The 24,140-nt window shown below is 55.3% G+C and overlaps 13 protein-coding genes across 13 annotated transcripts; 6 read left to right on the top strand and 7 right to left on the bottom strand.

The window, feature by feature from the left end:
• Positions 1 to 220: 220 nt before the first annotated feature.
• BDY17DRAFT_17064 (uncharacterized protein) lies at positions 221 to 1,054 on the bottom strand. The gene is made up of 2 exons (XM_033729805.1): positions 504 to 1,054; positions 221 to 442 (listed from the first exon to the last, which is right to left on the bottom strand). The coding sequence occupies exons 1-2, from the start codon at positions 909 to 911 to the stop codon at positions 365 to 367; spliced, it is 486 nt and encodes a 161-aa protein (XP_033594294.1). The 5' UTR covers positions 912 to 1,054; the 3' UTR covers positions 221 to 364.
• Positions 1,055 to 1,568: 514 nt separating this feature from the next.
• Positions 1,569 to 2,648, bottom strand: BDY17DRAFT_314632 (uncharacterized protein; the record flags this gene model as incomplete). The annotated part of the gene is made up of 1 exon (XM_033735835.1): positions 1,569 to 2,648. One exon carries the CDS (start codon positions 2,646 to 2,648, stop codon positions 1,569 to 1,571), a length of 1,080 nt encoding a protein of 359 aa, XP_033594293.1.
• Positions 2,649 to 3,166: 518 nt separating this feature from the next.
• On the top strand, positions 3,167 to 4,284 carry BDY17DRAFT_307073 (uncharacterized protein; the record flags this gene model as incomplete). The annotated part of the gene is made up of 3 exons (XM_033735093.1): positions 3,167 to 3,608; positions 3,669 to 4,038; positions 4,107 to 4,284. 3 exons carry the CDS (start codon positions 3,167 to 3,169, stop codon positions 4,282 to 4,284), a joined length of 990 nt encoding a protein of 329 aa, XP_033594292.1.
• A 316-nt stretch (positions 4,285 to 4,600) lies between these two features.
• On the bottom strand, positions 4,601 to 5,410 carry BDY17DRAFT_17145 (uncharacterized protein). The gene is made up of 2 exons (XM_033729812.1): positions 4,936 to 5,410; positions 4,601 to 4,875 (listed from the first exon to the last, which is right to left on the bottom strand). Exons 1-2 carry the CDS (start codon positions 5,172 to 5,174, stop codon positions 4,644 to 4,646), a joined length of 471 nt encoding a protein of 156 aa, XP_033594291.1. The 5' UTR covers positions 5,175 to 5,410; the 3' UTR covers positions 4,601 to 4,643.
• A 1,524-nt stretch (positions 5,411 to 6,934) lies between these two features.
• BDY17DRAFT_320241 (ASST-domain-containing protein) lies at positions 6,935 to 8,873 on the top strand (the record flags this gene model as incomplete). The annotated part of the gene is made up of 2 exons (XM_033736414.1): positions 6,935 to 7,039; positions 7,095 to 8,873. The coding sequence occupies 2 exons, from the start codon at positions 6,935 to 6,937 to the stop codon at positions 8,871 to 8,873; spliced, it is 1,884 nt and encodes a 627-aa protein (XP_033594290.1).
• Positions 8,874 to 9,259: 386 nt separating this feature from the next.
• BDY17DRAFT_320240 (peptidase family S66) lies at positions 9,260 to 9,646 on the bottom strand (the record flags this gene model as incomplete). Its single annotated transcript, XM_033736413.1, has 1 exon — positions 9,260 to 9,646. The coding sequence occupies one exon, from the start codon at positions 9,644 to 9,646 to the stop codon at positions 9,260 to 9,262; it is 387 nt and encodes a 128-aa protein (XP_033594289.1).
• A 5-nt stretch (positions 9,647 to 9,651) lies between these two features.
• Positions 9,652 to 10,418, bottom strand: BDY17DRAFT_17034 (class I glutamine amidotransferase-like protein). The gene has a single exon (XM_033729804.1). The coding sequence runs from the start codon at positions 10,313 to 10,315 to the stop codon at positions 9,707 to 9,709; it is 609 nt and encodes a 202-aa protein (XP_033594288.1). The 5' UTR covers positions 10,316 to 10,418; the 3' UTR covers positions 9,652 to 9,706.
• A 1,194-nt stretch (positions 10,419 to 11,612) lies between these two features.
• Positions 11,613 to 13,853, top strand: BDY17DRAFT_17007 (catalase-like domain-containing protein). The gene is made up of 3 exons (XM_033729801.1): positions 11,613 to 11,782; positions 11,838 to 12,420; positions 12,480 to 13,853. Exons 1-3 carry the CDS (start codon positions 11,702 to 11,704, stop codon positions 13,718 to 13,720), a joined length of 1,905 nt encoding a protein of 634 aa, XP_033594287.1. The 5' UTR covers positions 11,613 to 11,701; the 3' UTR covers positions 13,721 to 13,853.
• A 631-nt stretch (positions 13,854 to 14,484) lies between these two features.
• Positions 14,485 to 16,003, top strand: BDY17DRAFT_307068 (uncharacterized protein; the record flags this gene model as incomplete). Its single annotated transcript, XM_033735092.1, has 4 exons — positions 14,485 to 14,683; positions 14,739 to 14,872; positions 14,927 to 15,721; positions 15,746 to 16,003. The coding sequence occupies 4 exons, from the start codon at positions 14,485 to 14,487 to the stop codon at positions 16,001 to 16,003; spliced, it is 1,386 nt and encodes a 461-aa protein (XP_033594286.1).
• Positions 16,004 to 16,081: 78 nt separating this feature from the next.
• BDY17DRAFT_17011 (uncharacterized protein) lies at positions 16,082 to 17,912 on the top strand. The gene is made up of 2 exons (XM_033729802.1): positions 16,082 to 17,541; positions 17,599 to 17,912. Exon 1 carries the CDS (start codon positions 16,256 to 16,258, stop codon positions 17,507 to 17,509), a length of 1,254 nt encoding a protein of 417 aa, XP_033594285.1. The 5' UTR covers positions 16,082 to 16,255; the 3' UTR covers positions 17,510 to 17,541; positions 17,599 to 17,912.
• A 534-nt stretch (positions 17,913 to 18,446) lies between these two features.
• On the bottom strand, positions 18,447 to 19,903 carry BDY17DRAFT_289563 (uncharacterized protein). Its single transcript, XM_033732366.1, has 2 exons — positions 19,881 to 19,903; positions 18,447 to 19,816 (listed from the first exon to the last, which is right to left on the bottom strand). The coding sequence occupies exon 2, from the start codon at positions 19,649 to 19,651 to the stop codon at positions 18,503 to 18,505; it is 1,149 nt and encodes a 382-aa protein (XP_033594284.1). The 5' UTR covers positions 19,652 to 19,816; positions 19,881 to 19,903; the 3' UTR covers positions 18,447 to 18,502.
• A 561-nt stretch (positions 19,904 to 20,464) lies between these two features.
• On the top strand, positions 20,465 to 22,516 carry BDY17DRAFT_350573 (uncharacterized protein; the record flags this gene model as incomplete). Its single annotated transcript, XM_033738188.1, has 2 exons — positions 20,465 to 20,484; positions 20,561 to 22,516. The coding sequence occupies 2 exons, from the start codon at positions 20,465 to 20,467 to the stop codon at positions 22,440 to 22,442; spliced, it is 1,902 nt and encodes a 633-aa protein (XP_033594283.1). The 3' UTR covers positions 22,443 to 22,516.
• Positions 22,228 to 24,061, bottom strand: BDY17DRAFT_329356 (nucleotide-diphospho-sugar transferase; the record flags this gene model as incomplete). Its single annotated transcript, XM_033737866.1, has 3 exons — positions 22,228 to 22,645; positions 22,845 to 23,885; positions 23,979 to 24,061. The coding sequence occupies 3 exons, from the start codon at positions 24,059 to 24,061 to the stop codon at positions 22,486 to 22,488; spliced, it is 1,284 nt and encodes a 427-aa protein (XP_033594282.1). The 3' UTR covers positions 22,228 to 22,485.
• Between the last annotated feature and the right edge of the window lie 79 nt (positions 24,062 to 24,140).

Genomic DNA, 24,140 nt, shown 5'->3' with positions numbered 1-24,140 from the left:
GCATTTACATGTGCTCTCTTCTAGGCAATTACTTCTTCCGTCACCTCTGCGAAACGGTTACCAACATCACACAATTGTTGGGGAAGCTCTGACCGACAAAGAACCAAAGAACAACCCAGAACCAAGGTATTCGCCACGTCGACGACGAAAGGAGATACCACATGAAGACTCGCAGTGGGGCAAATTTGCAGAGGATAGAGGAAAAGGTCTAGATCTGCGAGAACCTCGCCACGTGAATCGAGCCATTCGAAAGCAGGGCATCTATCCCACAGACAGTCCGAGCAAGCCACCATTCAAGTGCATCAAGTACATGCTGCCCGAGCGCGTTAAGCGCACGTCGAGTTGTCTGCCCATCTCATCATGATCAAACTGCTGGAGTAGCCTTTGCCGCAGGCATACTCGAAGGAGAAAAGTAGTAAATGGAAGGGGGACCATCGCACACCTAATGTTCGTTGTCAGCGGCTTGAACCTCTCAAGTACGGACGGGGCATGGTTGGGCATACGTAATAGCCCTGAATGTTTTGACAGATTTCCACTTGCAACTGTCCGGGCGCGACGGTCTGGGCGACACACGGACAGCTCAGGTACTCGGATGCGCATTGGATTGTTCGCGAGTTCGGGCAGAACGGCGGTGCCGTGGTTGTTGGCGCAGATGTTGTCGTCTGCAGCGTGGTGTTTTTCTTGGACTTTGTGGGTGTTGAAGTCTGTTTAGTGGATGTGGATTTGGTGGAGGTGGAGGTGGAAGTGTGTTTGGTGGAGGTGGAGGTGTGTTTGGTTGATGTCGAGGTGTGCTTGATGGATGTTGAGGTGGTTGAAGTCGACTTCTTCGACTTGGGCTCTCGTTTGTCAATTACACCGCCAGCCAAGACGACGGGGATCAAAGCCACGAGAAGCAGTGTTGGGACCTTCATGATGAGTTTCTGAAATGCAAGAAGTAGTTTCGATGAGGGTTGGATGGCGAAAGATCGACATTCATCGACGGAGATGAGGGTATATATATGTTTAAGCGTGAAAAAGGCGTCGGGCACGTTGCATAGCAGATCAGGCCATGGAAGGGATCTAGAAGACGCCACGGTCAGCCATATCGAGCGCAAACAGCCACATGGCTCCCCGGGCCTCGCCAAAATGTTGTCCTAATGCGGCACTCAGCTGCTGACCGCCAGCCTAATGCAGCTTTCAGCTCTACTGCTGGCCGCCGATGCTCTACGACCGCGGCCGGCGAGCCCGAGTGGCGTTTTGTTCTGGAACATCCGGGCCGCGGAGCGCCTGGCTGGTGTGGTTGGATCAAGCTTCCATCGCCGAGACCCTGAGATTCTTGATTGTTTAGCGTGAGTTTCATCCCGCGAAAAACTGCCAGCCGATGCCTCACTGGTGGGCTTTCTTCCGCCACGTTGGGAGTGGCGTGCGCTATGCTCGTTCATCAGGAGATGTGGCTGTGAGGGGAGGGCGACTCGTGCCGAGTAGAGGCTCTCTTCAGATGTCCAGCTCTCTGTGACACAGGAATGAAACAGAGAAGCTGTCTGATAAGACGATTGGAACGCATGTGCCAATCTAAGTGCTGACATTGCTCATCCCACAAACTTGGTAACCAGTTTGCCAGAGACGCTGCGGCCAAAGATCTCAAGCCACACCTTGGGAATCTCCTCGAAGCTCGCCACTCGCACCGTCTCCTGCTGCTCGTCCACAACGAGCGTGCCGTCTTCCACAGCCTTGATTAACAAGTCCGCAGCCTCGCTGCGCCGATTCCACACATCGTACACGACAAACCCTTCGAGCTTGATGCGCATGCTGACGACATCAAACCAGCTTTTCACCCCATATGCCTCCGTCTTCGGCTGGTTGTACATGCTGATCAGGCCACACACGGCGACGCGGCCGTGGCGCGCCATCCGTGTAAGCAGAAGGTCTAGCGTCGACCCTCCAACATTGTCAAAGTAGACATCCACCGCTCTCTCCGGACCCTGCGTGGCCTGCTTCAGGTCGGCAACAAAGTTGGGATCGTTGTAGTTAAGGCAAGCATCTGCCCCGAGCTTGCTGACCACCCACTCGCATTTCTCCGCCGAGCCCGCGATCCCCACCACGTACTTGCACCCGATGTAGCGCTTCGCGAACTGCACCGCAATGCTCCCAATGGCACCGGCCGCGCTGCTAATGACCACCACATCGCTCGGCTTGGCTTGCGCGACCACGACCAGGCCTTGCCAGGCCGTGAGGCCCGAGACGCCAAAGAAACCCAGGTGGTGCGAGGGACTCAACCCTCTCGGCAGCGGCTTGGCCAACTGTACATCCTTTGAGCTCACAATGAAGAAATCCGTCCAGCCTGTCATCGACACAACGAGATCTCCAGGCTTGAAAGCCGCGCTTGTCGATTCGAGGACTTCGCTGACGGTGCGCGCGCGGACCAAGTCGCCTTGGTTTAGGGCTGTTGCATAGAGGCGCTCGGGCTCGAGGTCCTTGTAAATCCAGCCGCGAGGGGCAGGGTCGTTCGACAGGAATAACGTTTTGAGTAGAACCTGCTCAGGATGCAGTGTGCTGGGCAAGGGCACGGTGGCCATTTCAAACGTCGCATCGGGACCGGTGAGTTGCGGTAGGTGAGTTGGACGCTGCGCAACGCGCCATTGCCTGGTAGATGTTGGCCAACCGCTCATACTCGATCGATAGATGCCAAAGGCTCCTTTGCACTGTCTTTCCTAGTGGCAATGGACGTGATCTCTCGGCCACGGGTAGATGCAGGGAAGAGGGAGCAGTCCGGTATGGATGTGGCAAACGAACCAGTCCGCGACATGAATGCTATCCGTAGGCTTCGGACATGAATTTGATGGAGTTTCTGCTTGAGCAAGCGTTAGCCGGAGTCCCGGGTTTGACAGCGCCGAATCCCGTGATGGCCTCACATCAGCGCAACAGCTTTATTTGCATACCTACTACTGTTAGCCTACCTTGGCTGACGGATAAAGTCAAATGCAGACAGAGCTGCGACTCTATCCCTCGCTGATGTAGATCAGCGTAAGCTGACGTGCCAGGCATCAGCTGTGGGACCTCAAAAGGCCCCTCAGCCCGCATTTCAATGGCCATCCTCCCAACCCTACTCGGAAGCAGTGGATTTCCCATTGAACAGAAAATAGGAAGCCTTCCATTTCTTCATCAAAACCACCATATACCTCTCGACATGGCGGAAGCAGCCCCGCACTACGGCACCCTCCGCTTCGACATCCCCGACCAATCCTCCACGTCTGAAGAGCGCGGCCTCTTTGCGCCTCCCGGAGCGAAAGAGGTGGTGTACGAGAAACTCCCGCTGCACAACTTTCACACCTCCCCCGATGTCGTCAAGGGAGGCGCAGGCCTCGATGTGCAAGGCTTCACGTGGATCCAGCATCGCTCGGTGCTTCAAAACTCGGACCAGTGGCTTGAGGGGCAGAACATCGAAGCCACATATCTCGCCGAGTGCGAGGATTTGATTTGCCGGGCGACGGGGGCGAAGCGGGCAATCGCCAACAATGCCTTCTTTCGTCGTAGGCCCCAAGATGACATGTCGGATCCGAAGCATGTGCATCTCCGCGATACGCCGTTGGACAAGGCAATCGGCCAGCTTCCCCGAGATGCCAATTACGGTAAGTCTTGATGGACAAGTGGACGGCGCGAGAGGCTGTCATTGAACTAAATGGCCATAGTCTTCGGTCGGGACGCGGCAGAGTCGTCGCTGCCGCCGGCGAGGATGGCTCACTCGGACTATTCCGTCACAGGCTTGCGGAGCTCCGTCCGGTACTGTCGAAAAGACATTTGCGAAAAGGCAAGCGAGGCACTCGAGGCGGAAGACGAGAAGAGTGCCCACATTCCTCGCTACGCTGCGTACAGCGTGTGGCGGCCGATCAAGCCTGTGAAGAAGGACCCAATTGCCCTTTGCGATTGGCGGACGATTGACAAGCAAAACGAGTCTACGACTATCGAATACCGCGCTACCAGCGGCGTGACCGAGAATGGCGAGTACATCATCCAAGGCCTCATAGGTCTTCCGCCAAAACACCCCATCAAGCAGAAATGGTACGTCGAACTCTTGCGCTGCCCACGAGGTGCTGCCCAGCCGCTAACCATGCTCGTCGTATGTGTAGGTATTGGGTGCCGGAGCAGAAACCCGACGAGGTGGCGATTATCAAGTTTGCGGATACTGCTGGTGACACCGACCAAGACGTCGCTCAGGGCTGCCTGCACCTAAGTCCTGTGGTCGAGGGGACAGAAGGTGAGGCGGGCAGAGAGAGCATTGACGTGCGGGTGTTTGCATTTTGGTAGCTTGGTTGCTTCCAGGTGGGATCATTGGGAGTCAGATGCTTCTTATGCAACATCGACGAATGTATACTTTCCCTGCCCCTCTGCTCCTGGCTCATGAAGAGAAGCTGTGTAGGCCTTGTATTTGACGAAGCCAAAGACTGTATACAAGGCATGGCTGTAAACCACAGCCGTCGCGTTCGGATAAGAGCTCAGATGCGACTTCTAATGACCCCAACTCCACGACGCCAGCGATCCGAGATCACGGAAAGCGAAGAGCGCCGACTACATGCATGAAATTCACGAGACCCGTCTCTTCACGAAGCAGAGCTCTGCAGATGTACCTGGTTCGGCTGCACAAGCAAATCCTCGCCCGACGCGGCCTAGCAATCGGTAGTCGAGCTGCTGTAGATTTCCGAAAGGAAGGAGTACGAGGCATAATTTGGACATTCTCCAGGTGCCAAGCCCGGGTAGCTGGCTGAATAGCCGTACACATACGACACCGTGTCGTCCGCTTGATTGAAGTAGGTCGGATCGGTGTTTTCCATGACGTAGAGGACACAGCTCCATATTCCCGTGGCGATGACTTGAGACAGAGTGAACGACTTCTTGTCGCTGTGATGTTGTACGTTAGCAAGCCAGCGCGTTGCCCAGGTTCCATCATGTTGGACTTACGGCCCGTTTGCGGCTTCGGCTGCGCAAGCAGCGATGGCCTCACACGCTGTATCGGTGGAGGGATACGTGCGCGTCTCGGCCAGGCGTCCGCCCGGGTTGACCGGGTTAATCGCGACGCTGCATCCAGAAAAGTAGTTGGTGTAGACGATATCTATGTCACGCCCATGGAACTCCTCGTAGCGATAAGTGCCGGTCCGCCCGTCGAGCGGCCCTCCCTTGTCAGGCAAATTTTCTGTCATGCAAGGGGGTGGAGAGAGGGCATAGGCGGTGGCGGTAGATTGCACGGTGGTCGTTATCGACGACGGTGTCTGAGTGATGGTTTCCGAAACCGTAGATGTCACCGTTTTTGTCGAGACCGAGTTGGTGACGACGGTTGTTTTCCGTACCGTGTGTGTGTGAGCTGGTGCAGTCTTCCTTACCGTCGTGGTAGACTCCGCAATGTGCAGGCAGCTACATGCCGAGGAAAGGGCGGCGCCGGGCGAGTAATGAGAGAAGCATGAAGGCTTAGCCTTGGGCGAGCTGTCGCGCTTAGAGAGTGGTGCAGGGCAGGTATCTGTGGTCGATGTAACAGTAGTCGTGCCGCTGCTGACGGTGATTGTCGTGATAGAGCCTGGCACTGGGACGGCGTTTGTTATAGTGACTGTGGTTATCCTAGAATCGGCGTGCAATTGTCAGAGATGGAAAGAGAGATCGAATGGGCGCGATTTGTCACTCACGACGCTGGCGCAGTTACATGAGAGGTGATTGTCGTAGTTGTGGTTCCAGCCCATGGGGTCGTTGCTACGGTGCGTGTCGAGACGGGGATGGACAGATAGGATGAGCAAAACGCCGTCGCAGCAGACTGCGCTCTTGCGAGGGTGACAAGCTCATTCACGTCGGAACAAAAGTTGTTGGGTGAGTGAAGTCCAGACCAGCCTGGGCCAGGCAAAGCCGTAATGATGCTAGCAAGACCGGCAAGAAGAGCACCCACGCTAAGTCGTGGGAGCAGCATCTCCGCAAATGGGCTACGGCAAGTGCTGTAAGAGACAGTAGGGAAACAGGCCGGCAGAAAAGGTAAGACTCGTCGCCAGTGATCTTGCGGTGGGGAACGGTTGCTTATAGAGCTTCCTCTCACACAGCGTAGGGCCAAGGCGCTCTAGAGCAGCCACATGGACTACCTCATGACGGCTGCACCATACGGCGCTACCGAATGGGCATAGTGAAAGGAGAAGCGCCGTCCATCGCGATCAACCTGGCCGAGAAGAGGATCATGGGAGGTGAGCAGGCGCAAGGGCGGGCCGGCTCGCAATCTCGCGGGTAAACAAGATGCAGCCGTCCATGCAAGCAACGCATTGAAGAGGACGATCTAGAGAGCATGGAGCCAGTAAATATGCGCCAAGAGTTGTTCCGTGCATGTGCCGCGAGCGCTAGCTAGATGAAGCACTCACGCGGCTCCGTTACGGCCGTAAGACCACCGTGGACATGCTGTAAGACACGTACCTTTCTTCAATCGTTAGGGTCGCAGAGCATGTGCAGACGCCGCAACAACGAGTACAAGAAGTGTGCTTCTAGAGGGCCAACAGAGAGAATTGCAATACGTGAAGAAGCGTCTAAGGCTTCTTGCTGCGGGCCTTTCCTCCGCGCTTTCAAACTCTCATCACCGCCACAAGGCTAGGGCGATCCTAGCCTCCGCGGAGTCCCCAACTTTTCCCCTTTACAACATCTTGGCGTACTTGGCACGCTGTATGTTTGGCCAGCGGAGGACTCCGTGCAGCAATCATGCTTGCTCTGGCTCGGCTCGAAGGCGTAGCTCCTTCTGACCTGTGCACTCCCCGCTAAGAAGCACCAGGCCTGGCCACCCAAAGCTTGCGCATGGCCGAGAAGATGTCTCCATGCCATCCCCAAACCCAATGCCTCCGCCGCTTGTCTGAGACGGCATTCCTACTCTCCCCTTCCATTTCATTAGCCATGCCATGACGCTCTCCCTCGTGCTCGGTCTCCTTCTCACGCCTCACTCAGCATGTTGTCTCCGATCCTGGCTCTCGCTTCCTTGATTAGCCTGGCAACGTGTGAAGGACCAATCCACGACTATCCTGATGACCGCGATCTTCACTCGTTTGTGACGGTGCGTTTGGCCGCGATGCCGATTTTGCGTACAGCCGGAGCTAACAGCCACACAGCGACCCGATATTCGAAGTCCACGCTTCAACGTTTCCGTCTACAAACCAGAGCTCGTAACTCCCGGCTACTGGTTTACAGCCCCATACGTGGACCTGAAAGATCGCCTGCCCACTGCCCTGTATTCCCCCGGCCAAACGGGCCCGCACATATACGACGGCCGCGGAGACCTCGTGTGGTGCGGATCCCACTTATTTGACGACCGTCCCACCTTCGATTTCAGAGTTGCCCATCACAATGGATCGCAATACCTCACATTCCTCGCGCGCGAAGACTTGCACGAGTTTATCTCCCCGGGAGGCTCGGGCCATTTTCTCGACACCTCGTACAACTACCATGGGCACCCCGTCTACCAACCCAACGGCCGAGGGATCATGAATATGCATGAGTTCAGGACGATCGGCGATGGAAAGCGTGCCCTGACTGTCACCCACGAATCCAAGTTCTTCAACATCAATGACGGGAGCCCCATGTACGACATGCAAATATTTGTGGGCAACAACGGCTTTAGCGAACTCGACCTTGCTACGGGCGAAACGGTGTTCTCGTGGTGGGCTTTGGACCACGTTCATATCTTTGAGACCGAATCGGGGCAACCTGTAAACGCCGGTACTCCTGAAAGTCCGTGGGACTTCTTTCATTTGAATTCAGTGGACAAAAACGCCGAGGGTGACTACCTGATCTCCGCTCGTCACACGAGTACCATTTACAAGATCTCTGGCAAAGACGGCTCGATCTTGTGGCGTCTGGGCGGTTCAATATCTGACTTCACGCTGGAAGGATTCAACATGAGCTCCCAGCACGACGCTCGTTGGGATACCAGCGACGACACCGCGACGAAGCTCACCTTCTTGAATAACCATTCCGGCCGGCGCGTCACCACGGCTACAACGTCTTCTGCGGTGGAGGTCGTCCTGAACATGACAACGATGACCGCGAGACTTGCAAGGCAGTGGGATCGTCCAGATGGCCAGTTGACAGACTTACGCGGCAACGCACAACGCCTGGATAACGGCCATATGTTCGTGGGCTGGAGCGAGAATTCGTACATCACCGAATTCACAGACGATGGCCACGTGGTCATGGACGCGCAGATGGCCAGTCATCGATTCAGCACCTATCGCACGTACAAGTTCAACTTCACCGCGACTCCCAGCGAACCTATCGCCGTCAAGGCCTTTGTGTACGGCGTGCGTCCGGAAACAAGCACGACAGTGGTGTATGTGAGCTGGAACGGCGCAACCGAAGTCGTCCAGTGGAGGTTCTGGGCGTCCGCTTCGGACGGCTTGGAGACTGTTGGTAGTACGGCAAGGACCGGCTTTGAAACCATGTTCATGGCGAATGGTGCTTTCCACGAAATCAAAGCCGAGGCTTTGGACATTAATGGGAACTCCCTGGGCTTCTCGGATGTTGCAAGTGCTGAGCTGCCCGTGTCGTGGGAGTTGCACGACACTGAACTCCAGGAACTGGGCGGACAGGGTGCAAGCGCGCCTCAACGTTTCCACAGCGGCATTGCAGGACTCGAAGAGACACAGACCTCAACGCCCGACGTTGAGACAATCGAGAGTGGTGACGAACGAGAAATCCCAACCTCCACGGGGTTCGAATCGACACTGCCAAAACTGATTCAGCAGGGGCACAGTGTGACTGTTGTCTGCGCATTTGCGCTCATGGGCTTCCTGTCCCTGGCTGTCATCGCCAGCCTGCGAAGACGACTCAAGCGACGGCGATACCACTCCAGCTCGCGAGGGAAGTACGAACTCCTGCGCGACGAAGTTTGACCGGAATTGGGGGTCTGCACAGTCCACTTTCTGCTGCTTAATAGCACAATGCTTATGCACGCTTTCAAGCGAGAGTCAAGCACGAGCAAGCTGAAGTCCATGAGAGCCAACCTATGGACGAGGTGCAGTGGAAGGAAACTCATTCGACTTGTTCTCAACAGCTCGGCGTGCCTTGCCGGGGCGGTCTCGCTCGCTTGATACACGCAAGAGCGGTTGTTGGACATCCCAATCAATCCACATCCCAGCTCCGCGCCATGGGAAAGAAGATCGAATGACTTGACAGAGGCGTGCGCGGGAGATAGATGCGCATAGTTGGATAGCTTTATGTTTATCATGTATATCTATTCAACTGATCGCGTCAAGCTATGACTCGCCTTTTCTCTACCTCACCGACGCTTCGTCTCGACGCTGTGTTCGAGGATGCTAAAGGTACTGCTGACTGAGTCGAGATGCACCATCGTGTTGAGAGGGATAGTGAGAACCGGAGTGGTATGTCCGATATCGACATCGACCAGAATCGGGAAGTCGGTACCTCGCGTCTGATTCAGAATAATCTGGCGAAACTCGTGGTTCTGCTCGTCATCGTAATGTGCCGGCCTTCCGACCACGAGGCCCTTGATGGCAGTAAAGACGTTCAGGTTGCGAAGAGACGCCAATTGTGCCCGAACTTTGTCCAGCGGGACGCCCTTGTTGCCATCTTCATTCAACGATGTCTCCAGTAGCAGGATTTTGTCCTGGAAGTCGGGCCAGAACTTGGTGCCAGGTAGATTCATGAGCGGTTCGAGACAGCCTCCGAAGATCCTGCCGTTGGCCGAGCCCGGGCGAAGCCAGCGTCAGCCGGGGTTCGGCTTCATGGTCGATGCGACGTCAGACTCGGGCGGGTCGTCAAAGACGCCCGTCACTACGTCGCATTCCGCAGCAATTGGGAGGGGGCCCCCAGCTTGCTGTCCTGATGCAGTCACAACATCGAAGAAAGCCTTGATGGTGAAGCTGTTCGGCGTTCCGGAGCCACCGAACGGATCGATGACCATGGGACCGTAAAACGTGCGGAGGCCGGTTTGGGTGAAGATGCCGCAGTGAAGGGAGGTGATGTCCGAAAAGCCAACGAAGATCTTGGGATTGGAGCGGATGAGCGGGTAGTCCAGCATGGGGAGAAGCTCGTGCGACTCGGCGCCTCCGACCGTACAGATGATCGCTGTCACCGCGGGGTCGCGGAATGCCTCGTGGATTTCATCGCAGCGTTGCTGCACCTGCGCACCGAAGTCGAGGTCGTCGATTGGGGTGTAGATGATTCGGACTTGGTAGCCCTGATCAATCAAGAACTGCTGCCCGCGAGCAAGGTGGTCTGGCAGGAGGGCATTTGGGCGAAAGGCTGGAGAGATGACTGCAATTGTGTCGCCTTTGCAGAGCGGTGGTGGGAAGAGACCGGTTTCTTGCTCCATGCAAAATTCTTTTCGACTCCTTCACGAAGTCTAATGAGCCGTTTTACTAGGTACTTTTAGCGAGACAGAAGACCGCCTGAATTTATAGATTCGCCAGGAGGGAGTCGGCATTGGGAGAGCGGTGCCGTTAATTCAACAATGGCCGGTTCCAGATTCTTGCTCGAGTCGATGTGTCAACTCCGGTCTCCAATCAAACTCCGGGCCTTCATTTAACTCCGTTGTCCAAGTCAACTCCGTACTCGTACAGACACATCGCTTTGGAGGTATCGAGGGGTATGAGGAGCGAAAGCAAAGAAAGAAAACAATCGAACCGTCTGCTCGGTGCTGCAAGGCAAGGTAGTATATTTAGGAACAGCCCTGTGTAAATCTGTCTAACTGATCTCCGCCTTGCAAACTGTGGGATCAGACCCTGCAGTCTTCGTGGGGGTCGTCAAAGCTTACTCATTCATGCTGTACTTCACCGTTGATGCTCCCGAGCTCCCAACCTCCGCTCGTCTCGACTCACCTCTGTTGTTGGCAGTGTTTTCCAAATATATTCAATTCGTCACACTAAGCTTCAACGTTCGGAGACAGATGGCAGAGAACAGGTGAACCCGTCCGATCTCACATACTCAAGCTGCCAATCGGATGAATAGTACTCAGGTGGGAGACCACTGGGGAAGTCCATCTACTGAACGTTCCTTTTTTTTGCTCTTCCCTTGCAATTCCTTTTGGATCTCTTAGCGATGCTCACTTCAACGTCTATCGATGCCTGATAAGGTAGTAGGCGGCGTCTACATTTGCTCCGGTTCGTAAGCCGCGAGGTATCGGTCAGGAAACATGATTCCTCACGACATCCGCACCGAATCTCGACCATTTCGCTCCACAGAACCTGCCGCATCAATGTAGTCACACGACGGGTAGATCCAAGCAGTCCAAATCGTGCTAATTGGACATCTCGTGGAACTCACCGGGCAGCAACAACCCCACTCCTTCCACCGTCATCCGCATGAAATCTTTGTCATCTACATGGCTTACTACATACAGCTCTAGATGCATCTGACAACCAGCCTCTACTGCTTTCGCAGCGTTCGTGTCACCATAACACCGGCGATATGCTGAATTACCAAGATTGAGGGTCCAGCTTGTGTTGCCACAGCATGCAATGACGGCAGCCATCTTGCAACGTGGCAGCGTAAAAGTCCCTCCGAGGGGTCCGGTATCCTGTCGGTCACACATGTGGCTTCGATGTCGCCAGAGCGGGGCTGGTGGACGCCGGAGGCTATGGATCGTGCATGTTCGTGGATTCTGAGTAAGGTCCGCAATATCGCGCGAGGAGAGATATAAAGGGCGTCGAGACTGACGCGCTGGCAATCACATCCCGCCATTGAGACTGGATACGTTACCATGCGCCACTTCTCCATCTTCCTCGCCATCCTAGCCCGCCTTGGGTCGGGGGTAGTTGCTCAGAATGTTGCCAATCAAAAGGTAACGCATGGCCTCGGCCTCGGAGAGTGCGGACGACTAATTGGAGCGTCAACAGATCGAGCAGCTCCAAGCTGATATGAAGGACACCAACGGCCAGATTGACACCACCGACAATGCAGTCCCGGCCAATACCTCCAATTCGCTTCGAGCTGGCCCACGAGGCTACAATCTCCTCGAGGACACATCAGTCCGCAAGAAAATGATCCACTTCGATCGTGAGCGGGTCCCCGAGCGCGTTGTCCACGCACTTGGCCATGGTGCATATGGTCAGTTTGAATCCTACGGAGACTGGAGCAACCTGACTATGGCTTGCTGGTTGCAAGAGGGAGCCGTCAGTGAAGCGTTCACTCGCTTCTCCGTCGTCGTGCCAAGTATGGGCGGAAGCGAGAATGGAAGAGATACGCACGGCTTTGCCACGAAGATTTACAGCCAGTGCGGTAATCAGGATCTCGTGGGCAATCACGTCTCATCCTTTTTCATCGACGACGGCGCCGCCTTCCCCGATCTTATCCACGCCGTGAAGTACGAGGCCAACAAGGGGTTTCCGACGGCCGGCACGGCTCATGAGACTGCTTACGACTTCTTCAATCTCCATCCGGAAGGCGCTTTCCAGCTGATGAATGTGCTCTCTGATCTGGGTGAGCAGCCTTCCCATATCCTCACGAGGGTTGTTTGGTGCCGAGCTTACTGGTCGCAGGAATTCCTCGTGATGTCCGCCACATCGCCGGCAACGGCATCCACACCTATCGCTTCATCAATGCTCAAGGCAACTCGACGCTCTTCAAGTGGTATTGGCAGCCGGTGCTAGGCCTTCGTTCTCTCATCTACGACGAAACACAGAAGCTGCAGGGAAAGAACAACAATTTCATACGCATCGACATGTACAACAACATCGCGGCTGGCATCTACCCTGAATGGGAGTTTGCAGTGCAGCTCTTCCCCGATGATGGAACGTATATGTACCAGGGCTACGACCTCATCATCCCTACCGTCATTGTTCCGTTCGAAGTCAACCCACCCATCAAATTGGGAAAGCTGACACTGAACCGCAATCCAACCAACTTCTTCGCTGAGCCCGAGTCGGTTTCATTCGCACCATCGAACGTAGTCGATGGAGTCACCTTCGTGCCGGACCCGCTCCTTCAATGGCGACTCATGGCGTACGACGATACAACAACGCACCGGCACGGCTCGCCAAACGGCTACACCCTGCCGGTCAATCGCCCCATTGCTCCATTCAACAACAACTATCGCGACGGCTACATGCAGCCATACCTCTACGAGGGAGACTCGACCTCAACTCCCAACGACATCGGCGGCGTTCAGGAACCTTCGCAGAATCAAACGCTTGAATACATCACCGCGGGGGCAACGGCTGGGTCGGGCCCGATAGGCAGATACCGAGCTCAGTACGACTGGTACGGCCAAGCCCGGACGTTCTGGGGCGCCATGGATATCTACGCTCGGCAGCACACGGTCGACGCGTATCGCTTCGAGCTTGGCAACATCGGTGTCCCGGCGGTGGTGCAAAGATACGTTGACCAAACTCTGAACAATATTGACAACTGCCTCGCCCGCCGAGTCGCCTACGGTGTAGGTGCAGAGATGCCAGCTATCGGATCCGGACCGACGACGAATGTCACCAACAGCACCACGCCTTACCCAAGCTTATACCCACTGAACCCCGGCCAGGAGACAAACAAGAGCAACGCAGGTCTCACCGTTGCTGTGGTAGCAGGAGACAACATGTTCGGCCCCGCAGACATGCAAGCCATGATGCCGCTGCTCTCCGCGCAGCAAGTCGGCCTCGCCGTCGTAGCACCACGTATCGGCACGCTGCAGAGCGGCGTGACAGCCAACGCGTCCTTCACCACCACCAGCAACCTCTTCTACGACGCCGTGTTCTTCGGCTCCATCCCAACTCGACCATTGCGCTGACCAACGGCCCCAACAACAATGCCATGGCGTTCGTCATGGAGGCGTATGGACACGGCAAGGCGATTGGTGCGCTTGGGTCCACGGGCCAGAGTGCTCTTGTGGCGCTGGGCATCGCGGGTCAGCCGGGTGTCTACTCGGGCAGCACCTCCGACGTGACGCAAGATGTGCTCACCGCGCTGTCTGGACCGGTCAGGTTCTGGCAGCGTTTCCCGACCGACAATGTGACGGCCATCTGTGGTTCGTCTCAGTCTCAGTAGCTGTCTGGATGCCTGCCCACCGGATAGCCGGCACTCGGAATGGACGCGACGCGATGGCAACGTTAGCGCACGTGGCTGCGAGGGATGCGGGAGCTGTCGCGCTAGATCCTCGCCATGGACGCCTCCAAAGCTTAAATCAACCTTTTCGCTGCCCAACTCTACCCCTATCGAAGCCTTTCGCGTTGTCCTTTGCAAGTACACTGTGAACAGTACGCGCTTGTTCCATGGCCTTGACGTGTTCCGCGACCGGCGGGACTCCGTTGCACCCCATGATCATCTGTCTTCGTGACTTGTGTTGCCAAACTCCGGACGGTTGGCCAACGGCCTATAGAAGATGCACACTCGTAATTCTAGAACGACGCGCGGGGCACGCAATTTTAGCGACATTAGGGGGTTTGGATTAGTACGATCTTATTTCCGCAACGTCCGCTGCTTAGGTCGGAAGTGTTAGCAGGGGAACTGTTTTCGCGATTCTTCCATTCGACACACATAACACCGCGTTGCAAGATGCAGTCACTCGTTTGTAGCCTCCTGCTCCTCCTGCCCTTGGCGGGTACAGCCTTCGCGGCCCATAAAGTCCATGAACATTCCCCACGCGATACGACATATTGCTACACGCAGATGTGGCCTACACAGGGGGCCTTGCAATACACTCAATGGTCTACCACGACCACTTGCACCAAGCAAAAGACCACGACAGTCACTAGTATGTGTGCGTCGACTCTGCAGCAAAGGCATAAGGAAGTGACAATTCACATTAGCAACTTCAACCCCACTCACCGTCTCTACCACGACCTCTACCATAACGACAACGTCAATTGCTCCATCGACAACAGACACGGCCACTATCACTTCTGTCCAAACAAACACCAAAACAGATACTTCGACTTCAGCGGTATGCAAGAGATGGTGCAGTACCCCAACGCAGGGCTAATTTAGATCGACGTAGTCCACTTCGACCGTTTCTACAAGCGTGACAGTGTCCTTGGCATTCACGCCCATTGGTGAATCGCTTCCAGGAGCATCATATGACCCATCTGCCGTCTACGCACGGAAGAAACGCGACCTCGACGCGAACGCCAACTTCCGCGGCTCCCACTATTCGAAGCACCATCGTCATCCCCAGCACCATCGTCATCGCCAGCATGGTTGGCCAGGCCCAGTACACTGTTGGCATCATGCTGGCGTGTGCGTCACATCGACGTCGACCGCAACGTCGATAGTCATTGCGCCCACCTCCACCCAACTTAAACGTGCGACCACCACTTCTACATTTATTACCACTCCAGGAGTGAACACAACAACGACACTCGTCATTCCCACAACGAGCACCACGACGACAACCGTAACTTCTATTTCGACGACCACAACGACCTCTACCTCGACTACCGTCCCGATTGCCCCCTCCGCCGCGTGTGAGACTGCGGCATACTCGAACTACGCCAACTATGTAGCCGGTGGGAAGGGTATCGTGGGCCTGGCTCCCAGTAATCTGAATACCACGTCAGTAGAATCGCCGGCGAACGGCTCGGCCTTCGAGTGCTGTGAAGCGGCCTTGGCGCATCCTTTGGCGTCAGTATGGGCCTGGTCGCCTCCAGAAGGAGAGGAGAGTCCTGCCACGTGCTATATTTATCAGTTGACATCGTGCACTGCTGGACAGGCCTCCAGCTTAGGCAATGTCGCACAGTACTTCGAGGATGGTGGCAATCCAGATTACGTGCTAGGAAATGCCGCTTGTGGAGAGGTGACTGTTCCGCTACAACTTTAGAGGTGGTTAGCCAGACTCATCGCCATGCCCGGCGGAAGGGGAGGGCTAGAAGAATGGCTTGTCAGGCGGAGTGCGCAGGCGGCACGAGGAACAATATTGCTTTATGCCGAGGGGTCAACAACGGCACTGGCCCTCCTGTTGGAAGCGTACGATGGTGTTGAGAACGCGAATTGTGGACGTGTTGAGGATGCCGTTGCGTCGGAATCCGAGAAGGCTAGAGAAAGTCTCGCGACAATCAAAGATATTGAGGGAGTCTGACAGCAACGTCGGCGTGGATGCTTTGCGGACTATCTCCGGGTCCTCAGACAGCCGTAGACAGTGCGGCTGGGAATACTGAGATGCGTTAGGTAGGCAGCCGGATTGCATCGGCCGACGGCCAGCCACGACACTTCGAAAAATCACTGCTCGACACCGGTTTCCGAAAGACCTCGAGCACAAATCTACCCTAGACAAATCAAAGCATCAGTACAAGGCTTGGAGCGCTTGCCCAACGAAATCATTGAAGCCATTATGAAGCTTCTGTGGAAGGCCGACATTCTCAGCCTCCGCAGGACAAGTCGCAGGTTGTGTGCCGCGGTAGCACACGACCATTTCAGAAGCTCATACCGATTGAACTCGGGACGAGTCAGACTCACTCGCCAAGGTCTGCATACATTTGTCCGAGCCATGACTTCGCCCCTGTTTGTGGACTGCTTGCACACCATAGAGGTAGTGGGCATTATGGACGACACGGAGCAGCTTCATGACCATGTCGAGCGGGAACATGGCAGCGACGAAAGGTACGAACAGGCAGAGGAGGGTATAAACATCCCCCAAGCGCGCCAACATGATCAGGATGACCTCTTGGCCTCGGAGGAGCATATCCGCCTCCTTGCCACTGGCTTTCAGAGCCTTGCTGTGTCCGGAACGAAAACTCTACACGTTCGTGCCGTAGGATATTGCAATGCTTGCACCGACAGATGGGATGCTACTGCCAGGACGTTTCACATCACGATGCGCGCCATCGCCGAAAGCGGACTCCAGCTGGACAGGTTGACGATTTTCTGGTGCGACGTTGACTGCAGTCTGGCATGCTCCGAGCTTGACAAGGTCAATTGGGAGAGCCCTGCGTTGATCGAGTGCATCACCAATTTGAAATCGCTTTCGCTGAGGCTTTCGAACCCTCGTGAAGAACCACTTTTGAAGACATCGGCTGAAGCGGTCGATGAGGAGAATCTTGCCGGCCTGACCAGGCTCCTGCGCCATTGCACTTCACTGGAGTCGCTCGAACTCCGTTACTACAAACTCGCGTCTCCCTTTCCATCGACAGCGAGCGCGAAACATCTCGAGCAGATTGCCGACACCGTCAAACTACCGCTTCTGAAGACGTTGAAACTCCATGATCTTGTCGCCCGCGAGCAGGCCCTATATTCTCTCCTCAAAAGCGCAACAGTGCTAGAACAGCTTGAACTGAATAACGTCGTGCTGTGCCAAGGAACACCTAGGAGGTTTCTTGACTATTGTTCGAGAGAACAAGGAACAATCCGACACTTGTATCTTTGTGATGTCTTCGAGCACCAACTTGAACATTCATCCATCCGCCATCGGCTCAAGTTCATCGAATCGCCTTTGCGAGGACGCTCGAGGAAGACACTACTGCGCAGGGGTCCGCAGGTCGCGAAACCCATCGACTATGAAACGATACAGGACGGAACAATAAATGATACTGCTCTTGCTGACTGGGAGGAGCATGAGGAATATCGATTGGAAGATGGGCCGCTGTGAAGCCGTCGCGTAGGTGAAACCTCGAAAAGAAAGTAAGAAATCAAGCTTCGCTGGTTCCTTCTTGCGCGGATATCTTCTTATTCTCTAAGTCGAGGTAGTTGTGGTCCTCGCAGTACTTGTTCAGTGGCAAGAGGCGACGCGCGGTCTCTCCAGAAAGGCGAAGGTGACATCCCGCCGAGTGACGAGGACCTTGCGCCCTTCGAAGTCCAATGGAAGGAACGATCGGAGACTGTCGAAGGTATAGGAGCCTTGCAACTCAGCGGGAGATGTCCACCGAAGAGGCACGTTGTCCCGCTTGACCAGCTGGACAGCATCGACGGCTTGAGGCAACTTTCGAGATGCATGTGCAGTCATTGTCAGACCGGTTCCGTAGTTACCACGAACATGCAAAACGTATACCATCATCTCCTCAGGGTTGTAGAGAGATGAGCGCACCTAGTTAGTTCCAAGCCAACATATCGCACTGCACTGCTACCAACCAAGCATCCTGCGCGTCGGCCCAAGCTGTCGCGGCACGAAGCGTCTCGTGAATCTCAGTCTCGCTAATGCCGGCATCCAACCAGGCCTGGTAGAAAGGATCTCCCGATTTCGACTGCCCGGCAGCGCGTGCGGCCAACCACTTCCGCGCTTCTGGTGTTGAGTACACCCGGAAGGGGTGGTTGATAAACGCTCTCCTTCCACTACGATGCGCGTGGCCAACACCCTTGCCCTCCAGCGGCCAACTGCAGGATCTGAGCTCTTTCCGCCGTTATTCGGAACCCCAACTGCCATGGACTGCTCGTATCGGTCTAAGCCTCGCGAACGGGGTCTCCACATCACGAACGAGACGGTGATGCATTCGTTACGAGTGCTTGCCGCTCGTGTCTAGGGCGGGAAATATTGCTTGACCAAATCAATGCCCGAACAACTAAGATCGAGAAGACAGACGGGAGCATGGCAGGATTGCAATCGTGATTGAGTACGTTCTATCAGACTTTGCACAGCAGCGAACGCTCAATTGAAACCATCACCTTCCTCCCAGCGCCGTTTCGACCTTTCAGCACGAATCCTAGGATCCCTGCCCCGTGACCGTGCCTTTGCGACTGTCGACCAGACATCGGCCGACATGTCTTGCATCACAGCTGTCATTCGATCTTGCCTCGCCAGCGCCGAATCAGCCACCTGCTCTCGCGGCTCCGTGTCTTCTATGTCTTCCATTGCCCTCACCTGCTCTCGGCTGAGTTTCACCTCTGCGTAGAGCTTATCGACCCCGAGCAGGAGGTTGTTGACCCGATTGAACTCTGCGTCGTCTTCAAAGCATATCCCGAAGCCATCGCAGTAACACACATGCTGATCCGGGCAGTAGATATTCTTGCCAGTGAAGATGAAGTGCCAAAGATATTCCCAAAATTGGCCTGTGATCCCCAGGTTCATCTTCGTGTCGAACATCCACTGCCGCAGTCGGATAAATTCTTCACGCGGGACTTGCAGTGCCCGGTGCCGGGAGATGGCGAATTGGCCGCAGCAATGCTGGGCCAGCACCTCGGGAACAGGGTCGTTGGGGAAAAGCGACTCCCAAATGTCTTGGAACTCGCGCCACGGTCTTCCTTCGGTTGGGCGAATGGTTGCGGGGCAGGTGCCTTCGTCCCAAGAGCCACAGTGCAGATTCATGTAGCCTTCCCGGATCACGCGGTGGGGGCTGAGTCGCCGTACCATCGTCGGAGTGTGTTCGGCGAGGAGCCAAGGGTTGTGGTGGGTGAATTCATGTGCGTGTACGAATACCATCACTTCCGGCAAGCGGTCGTAATGGTCGATGAGGTACGTGAGGTACGCCATGACCTCGTTGCCTTTGTTCATCGGCACCGTGAACTCGGCTTGGGGGTTGTCATTGATGTAGCGATGTACATCGACGTTATCTGGCAGCGTTGATGTCCAATTCGTGTCCTCTTTCTGAACTGATGCGATGATGAGCGCCTTGCGATATACTCGATGCGGCTCGGGGATGCTTGTCGTATACGTCCGACGAGCAGAAGGGTTCCACGCACGCTCGACGTTGTTGGAGGCGCCGCGATCAGTCGTAGAATGGGGGAAAAGGATGATGATCAATGAAATGAGCGTTGCCCCGAGCAGAAAGATAGGCCATCGAGTGTTTGGTGATTGCATCTTGACTGACGCCGGAGCCAGCGGAGTGAAGGACGGCAGGAGAAGCAAACTTGCCGGAGCCCACGAGCGAAGGAATAATGTCACCGCGCAAGAGAATAAGATGTGTAATCGGCAACGATTGCCGACTCCTGGAATCGCATGAACTGCCGAAGAGATGGAGTGAAGCTCAACGATCACAAGGCAAACTCAGAAAATGCAGTCTAGGCAGGGATAGCCCGGCGCAGCGTACCTGGTCGTCACTTCACACCCCGCTGCACGCTTGATGCAGCCAACATCCCCTTATCCATGTCCGAAGCACGTTCATGGCCAGTTCGGAGGTTTCACCGCATCATTGACTATTTGAAAGGGGTCGAGACTCGTCGCGGCTGATAAGATTTGCCCGAGTTGGAGATGAGACTTCTCCGTAGGGGTGAGCTACGGAATAAGGTACACGGGTCTACCAGACTCGGCGTCCCTGTCACAGCTGTCAGATCCTTGTAATAGGTTGGAACTTATCTCCGACCCGCTGGGTCGATGGAGAGATGACGTTCATCGTGTCGAGTTTCGTCTCCGCAGCGGCGAAGCCACCGACACTTAAATTGCCGCGTCAAGCGCGCCCAGCGGTCTGCCGCGACATTCCGTGCGTGCATCCACGCCCGCGCTAACGTTCCGAAGGCTAGGTTGGTTTGAGAGAAGGCTGAAAGTCTGGTCCACATAGCGCCGTACGCCTGTGGGTTGATGTAAAGCCTTGTAGCTGCAAATCGCCGTGCCGCGGCATCCCTGCGTGGTTGAGCCTTCAATGGGTTGGCTAGTTATTGGAATCTCTTATCCGCCATGTACCGATACTTTAGACAGTAAGCAAATGATGCGTTAAACGTGGGGGTGATTATGTCTTCCACTCGCATGTCCTTCTCGACACCATTGCCGAAGACATTTTCAGGTTCTGCGTCGAGAGCATTGGACAGATTCCGGAAGTGTTCATCTCAGGCTCGAATACTGCTTGCCCACCTATGCCAACGGAGAAGAGGCTCTCATCAGCACGCCCAAGGCCAGGCGCATCGTCTGCTCGTTTTCTGCTCCACCGCAGGACCATATTCACCTCTTTGCTATGGGGGCTCTCGACTCAAAAGACCCGGAGAAATGGGGCGCCGCAACATCACGACCTCGAGTGTCACTTCTGCGGTATGCGCGGTTCCGTTTGAAGCAGATCCTCATCGTGCTCTGCGCGCTCGTGTTGATATCCGGCTTCGCAGCGCACAATGTCCATCGCCAGGACGCAGTCAGACCGGGTGTATCATGGATAGAAGCCAATGGCGTAGCATTTTTGCGGGGCAAGAGCAAGATGGGAGGAGACCCGAAGGAAGCGCTACCCGTCAATCACCTTCCAGCCGACATGGACGAGTTCGAATCGCTCGCGACCAGCATCGCGAAAGACTACGATGCGAACGAGATCAAGTATCGCGAGATCTTTGCTCTGACTCCTGTGGATCGCAAGCTCATCCCCGTGAATTTCAACCGTCAGTCGGTCATCGATCCGATGATCCTACCTCACCCGACCGAGCACGACATGTGGATTATTCTCGCTCGCCGTGCTCGCCCGTCGGGTGATGGACTTTCATGGGATGCGGATCGTAATGACGGTGAGCGGGCAGAGGCGGAGTCTACGGAGGGCCAGTTCAGCGACGACGAGTCCTCCGAACGAACGTCACTCAAGCAGGCATCGAGGATTGCAGAATTGGCCACGGAGGGGTTGAGAAAGGAAGAAGACGGCGATGACCAACCAACGCAGCCCACATGGACTGAGGAAGAATTGTCCCGGGCAGAAGCAATGACGAAGGCGTCATCCAAGAAGCAACCCATCGGAGAGCAGCATGCCGAAGATAAGCAGAAGCGTCACCTTCACCGCCGAGACGAGCACTTCATCGACGAGCAGATAGTGTGTCCTGCTGCACGGTGGAACGAGCACGATGGCTTACTAGACTGCATCTCGGACATCGCGCCGATTCCCCAGCCAGCCATTGTTGATGAGGCCTGCAGAGGAAAGACCGACGCTCGTGTCTTCTACGGGCCGGACGTTCCTTTTGTGACCTATGGACCTCGCCACGACGCCGAATGCTCCGGTGGCTGGACTCAAGATGCACGCTCCATCCTCTCGCCCTTTCATTTTGAAGAGTTCCTCGGACCGCGCCACTTTCACAACGCCACGCGGATGGGCCATCTAGAAGATCTCGCACCCGCGGATTCGAAGTCGTTCTATTTCTGGGACAGTCGAGGCGACATGTTCATTCAACGAAGTCTCTTTCCACGGCGGGTACTCGGCAAGATTCATGCAAATGGAGCCGTGAGTCGAGATCTTGCGCCGACGAGCAGGCATGTGGACCAGGTGTGTTTTGGGACTGTGGTGCCCGAGTTCGCGCGAGGCAGGGAACACCTCGAGCAGGCCACCAACTCGCTCTCCATCACAATGTGCGAACGCACAGATCCCAAATGTGTCGTTAGCGATGACACCACCTTCATCGCGAGCATGTTCCACATCAAGTCTTCGACCGACGAAAAGCTCTACAAGCCGTACGTGGTCTTGTTTCGGCGGAGTGCGCCATTCTCCTTGCACGCCATCGCTGCAAGACCGCTGTGGGTGCACGGGCGGCCGGACGTCTACTCTATCACGAGTATGAGTTGGAAGGGCCATTCGCAAAAGTATCACGGCTACATGGACGACCAAATATTTCTCGGACTAACTCTTGGAGACTCGCAATCTGGAGCTATCGATGTCCATGCGAGGGACATTCTGCAAGACCTAGACATGTGCTGAGCGTGTATGAATTGCTTGCAATTGTTTCATTCTGCGCATCGAATTAATCCCGAAACAGCGCAGGGAAGTGCAAGGTCTTTATCGCCTGGATATTGGTGCAGCTTGAAAGCGCAAACACAAAGTCATGAATTATCATAGACGAGTCCGTAGACTCCAAACGAATATGTTCTGACATATGATGAAGCACAAAGAGAACTCCCCCGCTTCCCTCGTTACAATGCTAAGAGCTGTCCCTAGCTGTCTCCAATCCCAAAACGCATGTTGAACATCTCTTCCATATCATCGGATCCTTCCATCGCACCTTCTTGCTCCCCCTCGATGCCACGAGAGGGATCAATCTCGGGCTCAGCCTCCAACTTGGTCTTCGTCTCATCATCTTTTGAAACCTGCGAGTCATCTGACAATTCGTCCTCCATCTCATCCGGCATTCTGTCCGGACCCTTGTTGTTCAGTTCGATCATCTTGAGCTGCTCGTCCCCGGGAAGAGATGCGAAGAAGGCGGTGTTGACATCCCACAGATCCACACACTCCCGATCCCAATTGCACTTCTCCACATTTCCAAAGACGGGATGCAGTTGTCGATGGTGTTGCGAAGGCCAGTGGGAAGCATGGTAGTGATGCTGCACCATTGCACCTCTGCCCCGGCCATTGCCCGAATTCGAGTGACCTGATCCGGCCGCGAAGGCTTCCGACGTCAGGACCAAGGTGCGCGCCACCAATCTAGCCTCGAATAGACCGTGGAACATGTCCCACGACACATTACTAGCCATCTGTGACATCTCGGCGAGGACGGCGTTGGTGAACTGAGATGGGCCGGTGGTGGAGAGCACATCGTCAAAGGACAAGACGATTTCGGATATCGGCACGCCCTGTCTCGTCGCGAGCGCCTTAATGGATGCCATGACGTTCTCGATCAGTCTCATCATGACTGGCAACCGCGACTTGCACATGAAGGTCCATTGCACAAAAGACTGCGACTTCGAGCCTAACACAGGATGATCCTTGAAGGCGGGCTGGTCGGTTTCGATCCCAATCACCATGTCCACATCCGCTTCTGGATATCGCGGAGGGATGAACGACGAAACGGGCCGCACGGCTTCGACATCGATGTCTGTGTAGACACCGCCCTCGACATACATGACGAGATATCGGATGAGATCAGCCTTGATGATCGTCGTCGTGAGAGAGCCATACATGTCGACGATATCTGGCCGGTTGAGTCCGTAAGGTCCGTACTGTTCCTGCACCCACGCGAGCGCATTGCCGTCGGTCAACACTTCGTAGCGGTGCTGTGGATTTAACAGCATCCATGACCTTGAGCGTTCCATGTCGGTCTCTTCGAAGCGGGTAGGGTCGACCTTCCATGTTTGCCAGATTTTCTTGGGGAAGGGTTTGGATCGGTCGAGGGGCAGGGTATGGTGATGCAAATCTCGCGAGAAGTAGCTGGCGGAAAGGAAGAGGCCGGCGCCGATGATACAGAAGGTTGCCAGCTTCCAAATGGTATGCGCCGCGAAAATGCTCGCCATCGCTGGCGACGTGTGATGTTTTCTCGTGGCAGTGTTAGCTGTAGGACGCTGAACGTGCCAGGGGAGAAGATGAGTGAAGGCTACTTTCCACATGCTTGGTTTCTTATCGCCGTTATCGCCAACAGACGCCCGATACTTCTGGTATTGCGCTTATTTATCCGTCTTCTCAACA

This window comes from Neohortaea acidophila, assembly GCF_010093505.1.
Source record: "Neohortaea acidophila strain CBS 113389 unplaced genomic scaffold BDY17scaffold_1, whole genome shotgun sequence".
Taxonomy (NCBI): Eukaryota; Fungi; Ascomycota; class Dothideomycetes; order Mycosphaerellales; family Teratosphaeriaceae; genus Neohortaea; species Neohortaea acidophila.
The sequence above is the reverse complement of the archived record's forward strand: the minus strand, read 5'-3'. Positions and strand labels throughout refer to the sequence as shown.

Bases quoted from the DNA above. Each gene is read 5' to 3' on its own strand.
- BDY17DRAFT_17064 (XM_033729805.1), bottom strand. From the start codon at position 911: ATGAAGGTCCCAACACTGCTTCTCGTGGCTTTGATCCCCGTCGTCTTG. The intron at 443-503 runs GTATGCCCAACC...AACGAACATTAG, and splicing joins AAAACATTCAGGGCTATTAC to GTGTGCGATGGTCCCCCTTC.
- BDY17DRAFT_17145 (XM_033729812.1), bottom strand. From the start codon at position 5,174: ATGACAGAAAATTTGCCTGACAAGGGAGGGCCGCTCGACGGGCGGACC. The intron at 4,876-4,935 runs GTAAGTCCAACA...ACAACATCACAG, and splicing joins GCCGAAGCCGCAAACGGGCC to CGACAAGAAGTCGTTCACTC.
- BDY17DRAFT_17034 (XM_033729804.1), bottom strand. From the start codon at position 10,315: ATGGAGCAAGAAACCGGTCTCTTCCCACCACCGCTCTGCAAAGGCGAC.
- BDY17DRAFT_17007 (XM_033729801.1), top strand. From the start codon at position 11,702: ATGCGCCACTTCTCCATCTTCCTCGCCATCCTAGCCCGCCTTGGGTCG. The intron at 11,783-11,837 runs GTAACGCATGGC...GAGCGTCAACAG, and splicing joins AGAATGTTGCCAATCAAAAG to ATCGAGCAGCTCCAAGCTGA. The intron at 12,421-12,479 runs GTGAGCAGCCTT...TACTGGTCGCAG, and splicing joins GAATGTGCTCTCTGATCTGG to GAATTCCTCGTGATGTCCGC.
- BDY17DRAFT_17011 (XM_033729802.1), top strand. From the start codon at position 16,256: ATGAAGCTTCTGTGGAAGGCCGACATTCTCAGCCTCCGCAGGACAAGT.
- BDY17DRAFT_289563 (XM_033732366.1), bottom strand. From the start codon at position 19,651: ATGCAATCACCAAACACTCGATGGCCTATCTTTCTGCTCGGGGCAACG.